The sequence below is a fragment of the Hyperolius riggenbachi genome, chromosome 7, assembly GCF_040937935.1.
Source record: "Hyperolius riggenbachi isolate aHypRig1 chromosome 7, aHypRig1.pri, whole genome shotgun sequence".
NCBI lineage: Eukaryota > Metazoa > Chordata > Amphibia > Anura > Hyperoliidae > Hyperolius > Hyperolius riggenbachi.
In genome coordinates, this window is record NC_090652.1 from 126,494,520 (window position 1) to 126,506,517 (window position 11,998).

Sequence of the window (11,998 nt, forward strand, 5' to 3'; positions counted from 1 at the left end):
TTTCAGAATGAATTCTCTGAAAAGCTGTGTGTTCCTACTGGATGCCAGACACTAGGGGAGCTGTGACCACTAGAGGCCCCTAGTGTCTGTCCCCTGTATTACATCACACAGGTTCCCAGGGACCTGGAAGTGGTGAAGACAGAGCAGCTGGAGGGGGTAAGCAGAGCCCGGGAACGTGCGGCAGACAGGTGAGAGTACCTTTTGTCGGTCTGAAAATCGAATAATGCTAGCGGTGAGCACTGTGAATTGGCCACAAATTTTCCATCTGGACCGATCGACCCAATCAATCGATTTCAGTTGGAAATCTGTCAGTCAATTGATCAGGCCAAATGCTTCACCAATTAGAGCGATTGAATCTGTCGCATATTGACAGAAGAAATTGGTGAATGAATTACTAAACTTCCCAAAGCTAACACTAGCAATACCCCTCTTTATCAGAGCTAACCCTAACCATGAAAAATGGCCTCTTTAACACTACCTGCAAAACCAAAGTCTTTGTTACATTTTTAGCCCTAGAAATGGCTCTTCATGCTGTACCATTTGATGTGGCGTACTGGCGGCACTTCCACAGAGAATGTGTGGGGGAATGTGAGTAATCTTCAAGAGGATTTCTGGAAGATTTGCTGCCCGGTGACCATTATGCTCTTCCTAATTTGGAACTTGTTTATACTGTTTGTAAAGGGACAGCGTTTTAGTGTCTTTTCATCTAGGAGAATGAACTCTAGTTAGAAGCCACAGCCAAGGCAGCAGTCGGCTAAATCAACGACTGTTAATAGTCTGTCCTGACTTCTATTTTGGCTGTGACTTTATTCAGGGTTATTAAATCCCTGTAAAAAGGTGCATTGTTCTTTGTGGGTGAATAATGAAGTCTGTGCTAAGACTTTCCTGCACTGCATTGAGCTCTGGTGTCTATTCAGTCATTGTACATCTCAGATTTATGAACCACATCAAAGCCTCATTTCAGGAGAATGAACCTTGGGGTACATTTTACTGGGGAAGCATGGCATTATCCATAGAAAGCATACGTATAAATTATTTTTGTAAACTGAAATAAAAAGCATGGCTGCAAGAAGGTAGTTTTAAGCTAGGGGTCAGGAACTTTTTTGGCTGAGAGCCATAAACGCCACATTTTAAAATGTAATTCCGTGAGAGCCATACAATATGTTTCAAACTGGGACAGTGCACATGCGCAGCAGAGGGTTTACGTCTCCATGGTGATGTGTATACAGTTGATCCTCTGGGCAACAGAAGCGTCACACGTCTTCAGCTTCTCTTGGGTTTCAGCAACATCAGCCATTTCCCTGACAGCCAGACAGAAGAAATGCAGAGCAACAGCTTGTACAATTGGCTAGCTGACTTGGGGGTTGATTCACTTTGTAGGACAAGATTCCCGCACTTTGGGCCAATAGGCTGCCTGTCAAGTGCACAGGCAGACTATTAGGCCAATCAAAGTGCAGGGATCTCATCCTACAAAGTCACTGGACCTGACAAGGGTCCAGAGTGGGTCAATTGAAGCAGCTGTTCGTTTTGGGGGGAGCGCGAGTAAGTTAGTAGTGCATACTACAGCAGTAGAGTGCACTACTTTGAAAATTTTACTTGCACAGCTTGAGCAGTGTAGCTTAGTGACTTAGTGAGCCAGATGTAGCCACCAAAAGAGCCATATCTGGATCCCGAGCCATAGGCTCCCTACCCCTGTTCTAAGCAATACTGATGTATTTAAAGGACCACTATCGCAAAAAAAGTAGGCAGTTAAAAATGTGACAGGTTTTGGGCCAGTCCATCTTTTTAAGGGGGATTCTAAGGGCTTTCTTTGTTTTCAACAGCATTTCCTGAACAGCAGTTTAACTGCCAAAATAGCAAGATACCAGCCGGCCTCCCTAATCACTTGCACACTATTATGTCAGTTAGATTTTGCAACTGTTGTTCAGGAAATGCTATTGAAAACAAAGAAAGCCCTGAGAATCCCCCTTAAAAAGATGGACTGGCCCATAACCTGTCATCTGTCACATTTTTTAACTGCCTACTTTTTTCGCGATAGTGGTCCTTTAACCTCCTTGCCGGTCCAATTCCCCCGGCAAGGAAGCAGCGCAGCACTTCTTTTTAATTTTTTTTTTTTTTTACATCATGTAGCGAGCCCAGGGCTCACTACATGATAGCCGCTGAGCAGCGGCAGCTCTGCAGCCACTCCGATCGCTTCCGGCGATCGGAGTAAGCAGAAAATCCCATTCAGAACGGGATTTCCTGCTGGGCTTCCCCGATCGCCATGGCGACGGGGCGGGGACGTCGGGATGTCAGAGGGAATCCCGATCCACCCCTCAGCGCTGCCTGGCACTGATTGGCCAGGCTGCGCAAGGGGTATGGAGGGGGGGGGGGGGGGGCGACGCGACGTGGCGGATCGGCGGCGATCGAATGTTCCTCTGGGAACCTTGTCAGTAGCTGTGCCGCACTGGGCATCCTGAGCTATCCAGGTTGTCAGGATATAATTCTGTGATCTCCAGGTTCAAGAGATTAGGCTTGAATTATAACAAGGTGCTTCTGTGTGCAAGCTACAATGATTAATAGCTGTGTATTTAGGAAACTAGCAGTATGGTGCTTACAAATTGGACTGGATATTATGCAGTACAATCTGGCTGCTTCCAGTCCAGCTGACTTGTGACCAAGATAGGATGTGGAATTTGCACAGTGAATGTAATTAATATGTATTTTTATGGCACACTGACCACCTGACTTCTGGGATTTGTCTGACCCCATCATCATCATCCATATAACCTTTTCACCAAGCTGGGAATCCTCTCCGAATCCCAGCCTGCCTTGCACAGCTCTACTGTTACACACCAATCAGTGCTGGCCTCAAGACTGAAACGCAAACCTAAAGGGAAGTTTAAAAATTAAAGTGGCCACTGCGTGGATGAGGCATTTGACATCATAAGCTGCTTTTGCTGTCATTTACCCAAATGAATGCCTCCTGCCACTATCACTAAGGCTTACAGCGTTGCTTCCTAGTTGTGTGTGGCTATCCCACTTGTAGTTATGCTTGACCAATCACAAGGAACATTGGGGATGCACAGACACCAGTTTCAAAAAGCTCAGCTTTAGTAATGGTATATGGTGCCTGTTAGGAGTGGTGATGGTGGCAGGTAACGTGGTTTTGTGGGATAACTGCAGCAGCTGGCACTGCCTTACCCACTTTTGGCCTAATGTTCTTTTCTTATTCCCGTATAAGCTGGTTGGTTGATTGTCATGCTGAGCTTTCATTTCATTCTGGTCATTCTGGATAACTTGCCTTGACCAAGCATACTGTCAGTGAAATCCAAACGCCTCTGTGTACTTGTTCTTTTCAGTAAAGCCACTAGAGGACCCCCCCCCCCCCCAAATCATCAGTCTATAGCAGGGGTAGGGAACCTTGGCTCTCCAGCTGTGATAAAACTACAAATCCCAGCATGCATTTGCCTTTATTAATCATGAGTTTGGCTGTCAGACTCCTGCAATGCATTGTGGGACTTGTAGTTCCTTAACAGCTGGAGAGCCAAGGTTCCCTACCCCTGGCTATAGATATGCATATCTAAAGGGATGCAGGGGGAACCCCTATGAAGGTGTCCTACCCCTGCAAATCAGGATTTATTTTTTTACTGTTTGCTGTCCACCCGGCTGTACATCGGCACCAATGGCGTGAGGAGTAGGACTGGGTGGCTCCTCCCATGTCCAGTTTACCGTATAGCTCAAGGCTGGAGGTAAAATAGTGAACATCTCACTTTTTTTACCGCATGCTTTTAATGCTTGTGAATTGACATTTATTGAGGTATTTACCACAAAAGTTGGTAATTTACCTCACTAGACTGTAATTTTACGTTTTCCCGCAGTAACAACCTTACACGTTTAACAAATCTGCTGCTTTCTGCATTACCAAATGCTGTAATGCTTAGTGAATTGAGCCGAATGTGTGGGCAGTTTGGCACTGTTTGGAAAAAAAAGAGGTAGATATATAATCCTACTGTTTATTACTGTGCTTGATTAGGCACCATTTACACAGTGATCACTAGTTGGTGTGGGTATCTGAATATCTGCAGTAATGACAGCCCTGTAATGTGGTGTGATTAATGTATAAACCCTTCCATACCTCCAATCATATGCTGACCACATTATCTGCTGTTAGTTTCCCCCCCAGAGTTCTGCTTCCCCTGATGAACAGAAAGTGTTTGCCCTGTGGACCTGTGGAGACACATATGAGAAGGTGAGAGGATTTTACATCTGCTAATGCTGGTTTACCTGTGCTGTTGTGTATTTTAGAGCTATAAGTATCGCCTAAACAGACTTCTGTGATCGCTCCAGGTGTCTGTTTACCTCTGGTGCTCAGATGAGCCCTTCTGTTCTCTGCCAAGCATTCTATCCTGCTCTTCTATGGAGAGAGTGGAGGACGAGCAGGATGTGTCCCTCTGCAGCTCACTGCTGGAACTACAGTAGTGGTTGGTTGAGTAACTTGTCTGTGAAGCTTGCATTTGTGCAGCGCAATTACGCATCCAAATCCCTGTAGCCATGCTATGCACGGCTATAGGTATTCAAATGTGTTGTGCAAAATTCAAAAGTAGGGCTTCATTGTTTGTTTTTACCACACACGTGAATTCAGAAGCAGCTTATTGATTACACTAGGCTGATATTCTGTATTTGCGTGCGTGAAATAGGGCAGAAACACACCTAGTGAAAACCATAAGTGAATCACCTCTAGAATCGCCCCTAGTGAAAACAAGGCATGAATCTCTGGGATACTGCAGAAGGCTAGGGATGCTTGTGTTAGGTCATTTTGAAAGTAAAAGCTGTGTAAAAATGTTGTGTGTTTTGTGAATTGAACCTTTGCTCATTGAGACTGTCTTTAACCCCTTCCTAACCGCCTAACGCCAATAGGCGTCGAGATGGTGGCAGCCCCAGGACCGCCTAATGCCGAAAGGCGTCAATCCTGGGGCGGAGTTTTACAGGGGATCGCACACGCATCCCCCGTGATCAGCCTGCCGAGCCGCAATCGTAGCTTGCAGGTTGTTAAAAATTTGTTTACATTTGTACAACGCTATGATCTAGCGCAGTGCTGTACAGGGGACAATTAGCTGTCCCTCCCATAGGCTGATGCCTATGAGAGGAGGAGAAAATATCCCATCGCCAGGATCGGACAAATTAAATGGAGGGGGAACTTGTATTTTTTTTTTTTAAAGGCTCTTTTTATACAATAAAAAACAACAACTAATGATCGCAGCAGCAATCGGAGCCCACCAACAGAAATCTCTGTTGATGGGCAGAAAAGAGGGGTGTAAGCCTGTGGTCCTTATGTGGTTAAATTATTTCTCTAAAATTCTCTTAATTCTCATAATTCTCTTGCGTGAATTATGTGATATCAGTTCAAAAATTGCGTAGAATGGTAATTGCACAATTATACGTTAAATTAGTACATTACCTTCATTACTAGGGCAAAAGGAGGCACAAAGGGGGGATAGGAGTGCAAAGGTGGTACAGAGGGAAACAGTGGAAGCAGAGGTGGCACAGAGGGGGACACTGAGGGAATGGAGGGAGACACTAGAGTCACAGGACGGCTCAGAGGAGGTACAGGGGACAGAGATGGCACAGTGTTCCGACTTAAAGCAGACCTGAACTCAGAACTTCCTGTCTGCTCTGCACAATAGCATAATAACCTTAAGCCTCATCTACACGCGTAGCTGAGGCTCCGATGTGCCTTATTAATCGAGCCGCTAATGCGGCTCGATTGATAAGAACCGACAGGTTGGATCTCGCCACCGCCGATTCCCTGCTCGTTCCCCACGAGGGGACAATGGCAGGGAATCGAGCGGAAGATAAGCGGCGCCGGGCGGGGACGAGGGCGGATCGAATGAGACGCACGCGTGGGCGAGCGGTGACGCGGCGGGTACACGCGGGGATGCGAAGGAGGCGATCCGCCTGATCGCTCCGATGTAGCTCCGTGTAGATGGGGCTTTATACCTTAATAAAAAACATTTCTTTATTACAGCTGATACAAATCCTAAAATAAATCTGCACTATTTCTACTTCCTTAGTCATGGAGGCAGACGTATTGTTTACAGCCTGTGCTTTCAAATGGGCTTATCTGTCATAGGCAATCATGTGACACGGGGGAGTTCAAACTACAACTAGTGATTAGACACAAATGAGGGGGAATTACACAGGCTAAACTTTTTAAATACATACAGGGTACATTTCTGTTATGTTTTCCTTGTGTCCTGTTCAGGTCCACTTTAAGAATGGATTCAGATTAAGAATAAATCTACTGTCCCTGTCTCGTTCTTTATCTGGGGGCTACCTGTACTTTCAATTAAAACGCATAATTCTTTTCTTGCACATTAGTGATGATTTTAATTGTTAGCCTGGAGTTCAGGATATATTTACAGATGCACCAGTTTATGTGCTTGTTGAGAGGAGCAGTTGTGGTTGAACACAGGTGTGGCTGGTTGTGCTTTCAGACTGATGGACAAGGGATAGGATTTATGACTTGTTTGCTTGGAAATGTGTTAGAAGATATGAACGTGCCACTCCCAGACTCAGATGTATAATGCTCTCTTCAGCACTTCTCAGCTTGGGATCTACTGTATGTTCAGCAATATTAATGTTGTCCTACTAGTATAATCTGCCACATGCCCCCTCTGCTGGATAGAATCACTAATTACAGTCTGTCTGTGTGCCATAGGAAAGGCAAGCTCTGCTGGAGCTCTTCTGTAAGGGACATCGGCTGCGCAGGAACATCATCCAGGCAAAGCTGAGCCAGGAATTTGGAGAAAGTCTCACGAAACAGCTGCTGGACAAAGTGCTGAAGGTATGAGGCGTGAGTGGAATTAAACCCTTCATAAGCATGATGCGGCCAAACCCTTGTAATTGGCTTAAAGGCTCAGTCATGTGTGTTTACAGACAGTGAAATGCTTTAACCCTGCAGTTGCCAGGTAGCTTTGTCATTGGTGTTACAAGAATACCAGTATGTAAGTACCTTAGAGCTTCAGGCCTCATCTTTCTTTCTGTAACAAGTCTATTGGCCATTTCTTCTAGTTAATAAAAAAAAATGGAATTCGTTTAACTGTTAAGGTGGCCAAACATCTAGCACTGTATGGGCAGGTCGATCAAGAGACAGATCTCTCTCTGATTGAATCTGATCAGGTAGCCTGCCCACACACACCACCCACCCACAGGCCAATTCCAGATAGATTTCAGCGAGAAATCTATCAGGAATCAGCCCAGTGATGCTGATTCTGTGACGACTGACTGATGATGTCTGCCTGGCCGCCCCCAAGTGTAAATGTATCCCCCCACCCCACCCCGGTGTCAGTGTGGTGTAAAATCTCGCCTGACCTGTGGTTGCAACTCCTTTGCTGGGGCTGTGACATTTCTGAGATGTCACAATCACACGTGCGCGCGCATGCCTGGTGTCACATGGGCGAGTCAACCAGGAAGGCAGTGTTACTCGTTCATTGCCACATCGAATGCCAATACTGCCACGCATGCAATTGAGCGCTTGTCACCGAAATCTATTCAGCATGTCTGATTGATGCGTTCTATTGGGCATACTTGCTGCGGCACTGATTTTCATTTTATTCAATAAAATTATCGAATTTGATGGTCAATTGAGATGTAAAATCAGTAGATGTATGGCCACCTTTAGGCTTTGACACTGGATCTTGTCAGATTATTGTGAGAGAGAGGCCAATCTGCAAGGAAGTACCATTCCCTCCTCTCCCCAGCCAGATAAATAAGCCTGACTTCTATCCATGCTGCACAGGGTGCTTCTGAGCATGCGGGCAGTGCTGGCCTTTCATAATATTCTATTCATCTAGCATGCATTGCAACATGGCTGTTGATCCTATTATATCTTTATTTGTAAACAAAATAATCTTAAAGGCCTCTGACGTTAGAGTTACATGGGGGCTGCCATATTTATTCCCTTTTAAACAATTCCAGTTGCCTGGAAGCCCTGCTGATCTATTTGGCTGCAGTAGTGTCTGAATCAGACCAGAAACAAGCATGCAGCTAATCTTGTCTGATCTGACAATAATGTCAGAAACCTCTGATCTGCTGCATGCTTGTTCAGAGTCTACGGCTAAAAGTATTAGATGCAGAGGATAGACAGGCAACTGGTATTGTTTAACTATTTCACATTCCTGGACGTGAAACTCACGTCCAGGAAGCCATGTGCGCTCCTGCGCGTCCACGCGGCCGATCGCGCGCGTGCACGCGCGCGATCGGCCGGCGGTTTGTTAGCCAGTGAATCGGGCAACGGTGCCCGATCACTGATTCCTCTCCCCCGCAGAAAAAGCGACAGCTTCTCTCGGAAGCTACGCTTTTTCTGCCTCCTATGTCGCTCTAAGCGTACGTGGTACGCTTAGAGTGACGTCACTGTAAACAACTCATGGCTGCCATCTTGTGGCCAAAAAGTAAACTACATCTAAATGTTAAATAAAAATAAAAATACACATATATTTACAAAAAAAATACAATTTCAATCCCACCCTCCCAAAAATACCCACATAAAATATTTAATTAAAAAAAAAAAAAAACATTACAATTAAAAAAAAAAAAAAAACACAAATATTTACCTAAGGGTCTAAACTTTTTAAATATCTATGTAAAGATGAAATATTTCTTTTTTTTTTTTATTATAAGCTTGTAAATAGTGATGAATGCAAAATGGAAAAAATGCACTTTTATTTCCAAATAAAATATTGTCGCCATACATTGTGATAGGGACATAATTTAAATGGTGTAATAAACGGGACAAATGGGCATATACAATACGTGGGTTTTAATTATGGAGGCATGTATTATTTTAAAACTATAATTGCCGAAAAGTGAGAAATAATGATTTGTTTCCGTTTTCTTCTTATTCTTCCTTTTAAAATGCATTTACAGTAAAGTGGCTCTTAGTAAAATGTACCCCCCAAAGAAAGCCTAATTGGTGGCGGAAAAAACAAGATATAGATCAGTTCATTGTGATAAGTAGTAATAAAGTTTTAGGCTAATGAATGGGAGGTGAACATTGTTCGGATGCATGAAGCGAAAAACGACTGAATGCGAACTGGTTAACCAGTTCAGCCTATCTGGACAAGTATCAAGTCTATCTGGACGCGTATCCGCGTCCAGTTTGTCAGCGGCAGTGAACGCAGAGCCGCAGCGCAACACAGCGATTTTCTGTGTTGGCGGTTGGGTAAGGGAAGCACGGCTTACCCGTACCAATAACAGTGCATGTAATGAATGGACATGACCCTGTTCAGGGGCCATGTCCATTCATAATAAAGATCATGAATGGAAATATAAAGAAAAAAAAATAAACACTTCTTGGTAATCTAAGGAGTGTTTCTATCACCATTTAGTGGTGAAAAGTTAAATTACACACACCACACATTTTTAATTAAAACCTCCACCTCAGTTACCAAGCAGATGTTTAGAAAAACAAACCAAAAAAAAAATTATAGTTTCCTTAGGGACTTAGTTTTTCTTACAATTGAGGGGACACAAAAAACCCTAAACAGCAAAAATACCTTTATTTCCAAATAATATATTGGTGTCATATATTGTACTAGGAACATCATTTAAATGTTGTGATAGCCGGGACTAATAGGCAAATAAAATGGGTTGGTTTTATTTATAGTAGCGTTGCTTATTTTAAAACTATAGGGGATGGAATTGGAGAAGTAGTTATTTTTCTTTTTTTTTTGGGGGGGGGGGGGGGGGGGGGGGGGGGGATTTTCATATAAAATGCATAGAAAATAAAGTAAACAAGTATCGCCCACAGAAAGCTTAATTTGTGGCGAAAAAAACAAGATATAGGTGTGGCAAGTAGTGGTAAAGTTAGTGAATGAATGGGAGGAGCATTCATGGGAAAATTGCTTCCATCGTTGAGGTGAAAACACCTGTGGGCTGAAGCGGTTTAACGTAAATAAATATGGCAGCCTTAATATCCTTCTCACTTCAGTTGTCCTTTAAAGTGTAACTGTCGGGCATAAAATCAAAAATAAATTCTTTATTTTTATCTGGTAAACAAGTAATAAGGATGCTAATCAGGCAATCCAAAAGTTAAAATCACTATCACTTTTCTTGTTCATAAATTATCATTCCCCAGTTTACCTGACTCTTACTTGGTACACAGAATATTTGGTACACAAAAGAGAAGTTGCAGGGCATGCTGGGTTGTCTTTTTTTTTTTGCTTCTCTACTTACCGTTAGACTTAACTAATGCAGCCTGATTGGCTGAAGCATCTATTCCTCCTGTTTTCCCCTCCCACACCTCTGTTCTTCTCTGATTGGCCAAAATTTCTCAGGCTGAAACAATGCAATTTCTATAGTGAAGGGTGGGCAAATCAGGCAGAGGAGACTAAGGGCGGAGATTACATCATGACTGGCTTCAAAATAGCCACAGTAAATATGGAAACTGTCTAGAATAGGATTCTCTACGCATCCTTTATAAAATTCACAGGAATCATAACGTGGACAGTGCAATACATATGTAAGTAGAGCAAGTATTTATCTACTTATATATTTTTTTTCCTGAGATAGTATGGCTGACAGCTTCTCTTTAACAAAATTAAAAATGGTGTAAATTTAAATTTTTTAAATACTAAAAGAAAATTACCCATACGCATTATTTCTCCTTTACACTGGTAGGATAAAAAGCAAATAAATGAAGCTATGTGGTTGGAGTCTGCCTGTCATTTATTGTCCTGTCTTGTTTTGTAGGACTGCTGCGTGTGCTACGGGGGTATGTGGTATCTGAAAGGGACAGTACAGTCCTGATAGTTTGTGAACTCTTGACACTTGCTGAAGAACACAGCGGCCTGAATTCAGACTGCAGCTGCACTGCTCCAGCACTACCACATCACCGTTACCAAAGGGAAAGGATGCAGCTGGCTCCAGGGCCTACAGGGGGCAGTGTTCCAAGGAGCTGCTCTGTCGGAATATTTAATTTTGGCTTTTTAAATCTTTTGTTCGGTTACCTGAGGAGGATATGCCCGTGCTCGGTGAAAGAGGAGATGACCAATACTGGGGTTCTTACTGCTAATATATTCAAAGTGGAACTTCCAAGATTACATGAATGGCTGTAATGGGAGAGAACAGGCTAGACTCGTGTTCCTGGTGGTGGTACTGCAAACAGGTCTGCTGATGTCTTCTTGCTCTAGTCCTGTAACTACTGCTCCAGTGTAGTGATCCTACCTGCAGGGTCCATTCACTATGCATTACAATGAATGGGCTAGTGGCTGGAGGTTGAGACTGCAGACATGAGCGAAACCGGGAGCTGACAGGAGTGAGGCGCTGGAAGATGATGTCACATGACTTGTCTGCAGTAACTCCAGGCAAGAAGGGAGTATAGCTTTTTCTTCCAACCTCCAGATTTATTTTTGCACAGATTCCACTTTCAAAATGATGGAAAACCCAGAATCTTGTTTTGTCTAAGAAACAAGTACTGACAGAACAGAGTAGATTTATAGCTGATAAAAATAAAACTTCTCTAAAGAAGTGGTCATGTGGTTTTCTTTAAGTCATGTACAGTAGACACGCTAGAGGCTGGGGGAGATTTGCGGCAGGGAACTTTATTTGCGGCCTCGCTGTTCAGCTCTGAGGCTGAATGTGAGCCCATCTGTTCCTGCAGTTCAGGGCACCTAGAACAGGCATCAAACTGGCAGAAAAGCAAACCCTTCAACTTCATTTAAACCAGGAGGAGGGTAGGTTGTAAATCACAAATCAGTGACACTCCTTGTGAAGGAGGAGGTGGTCATAGTCACCCCTGCCGGATCTATGGGTTTGGTCCACACAAAGCGCAAACCCACCACTGTGGGCAGTCCTGAAGTGCATCATCACACGAGAGATGGAACCAGCATTTATTTGGACGCAAGAGGGCACCCATGGTTGCTTTGCTTTCTTGAAATAGAAGGTATTTTCAATTTTATGTAAACAAAAACCTCCCATAATGCATCACTTCTGCTCAGTAAGTGATTATGCAAAAAAT

General features: G+C 43.7%; 1 protein-coding gene across 2 annotated transcripts in view; it reads left to right on the top strand.

The window, feature by feature from the left end:
- POLR3E (RNA polymerase III subunit E) overlaps positions 1–11,508 on the top strand; it is a 52,486-nt gene extending 40,978 nt beyond the window's left edge. For both annotated transcript variants that reach the window (XM_068244621.1, XM_068244622.1), the window contains 3 exons: positions 4,154–4,231; positions 6,701–6,826; positions 10,732–11,508. In XM_068244621.1, coding sequence (XP_068100722.1) covers positions 4,154–4,231; positions 6,701–6,826; positions 10,732–10,788 — 261 coding nt within the window. In that variant the 3' untranslated portion in view covers positions 10,789–11,508. The remainder of the gene's footprint in view (positions 1–4,153; positions 4,232–6,700; positions 6,827–10,731) is intronic.
- The last annotated feature ends 490 nt before the right edge of the window (positions 11,509–11,998 follow it).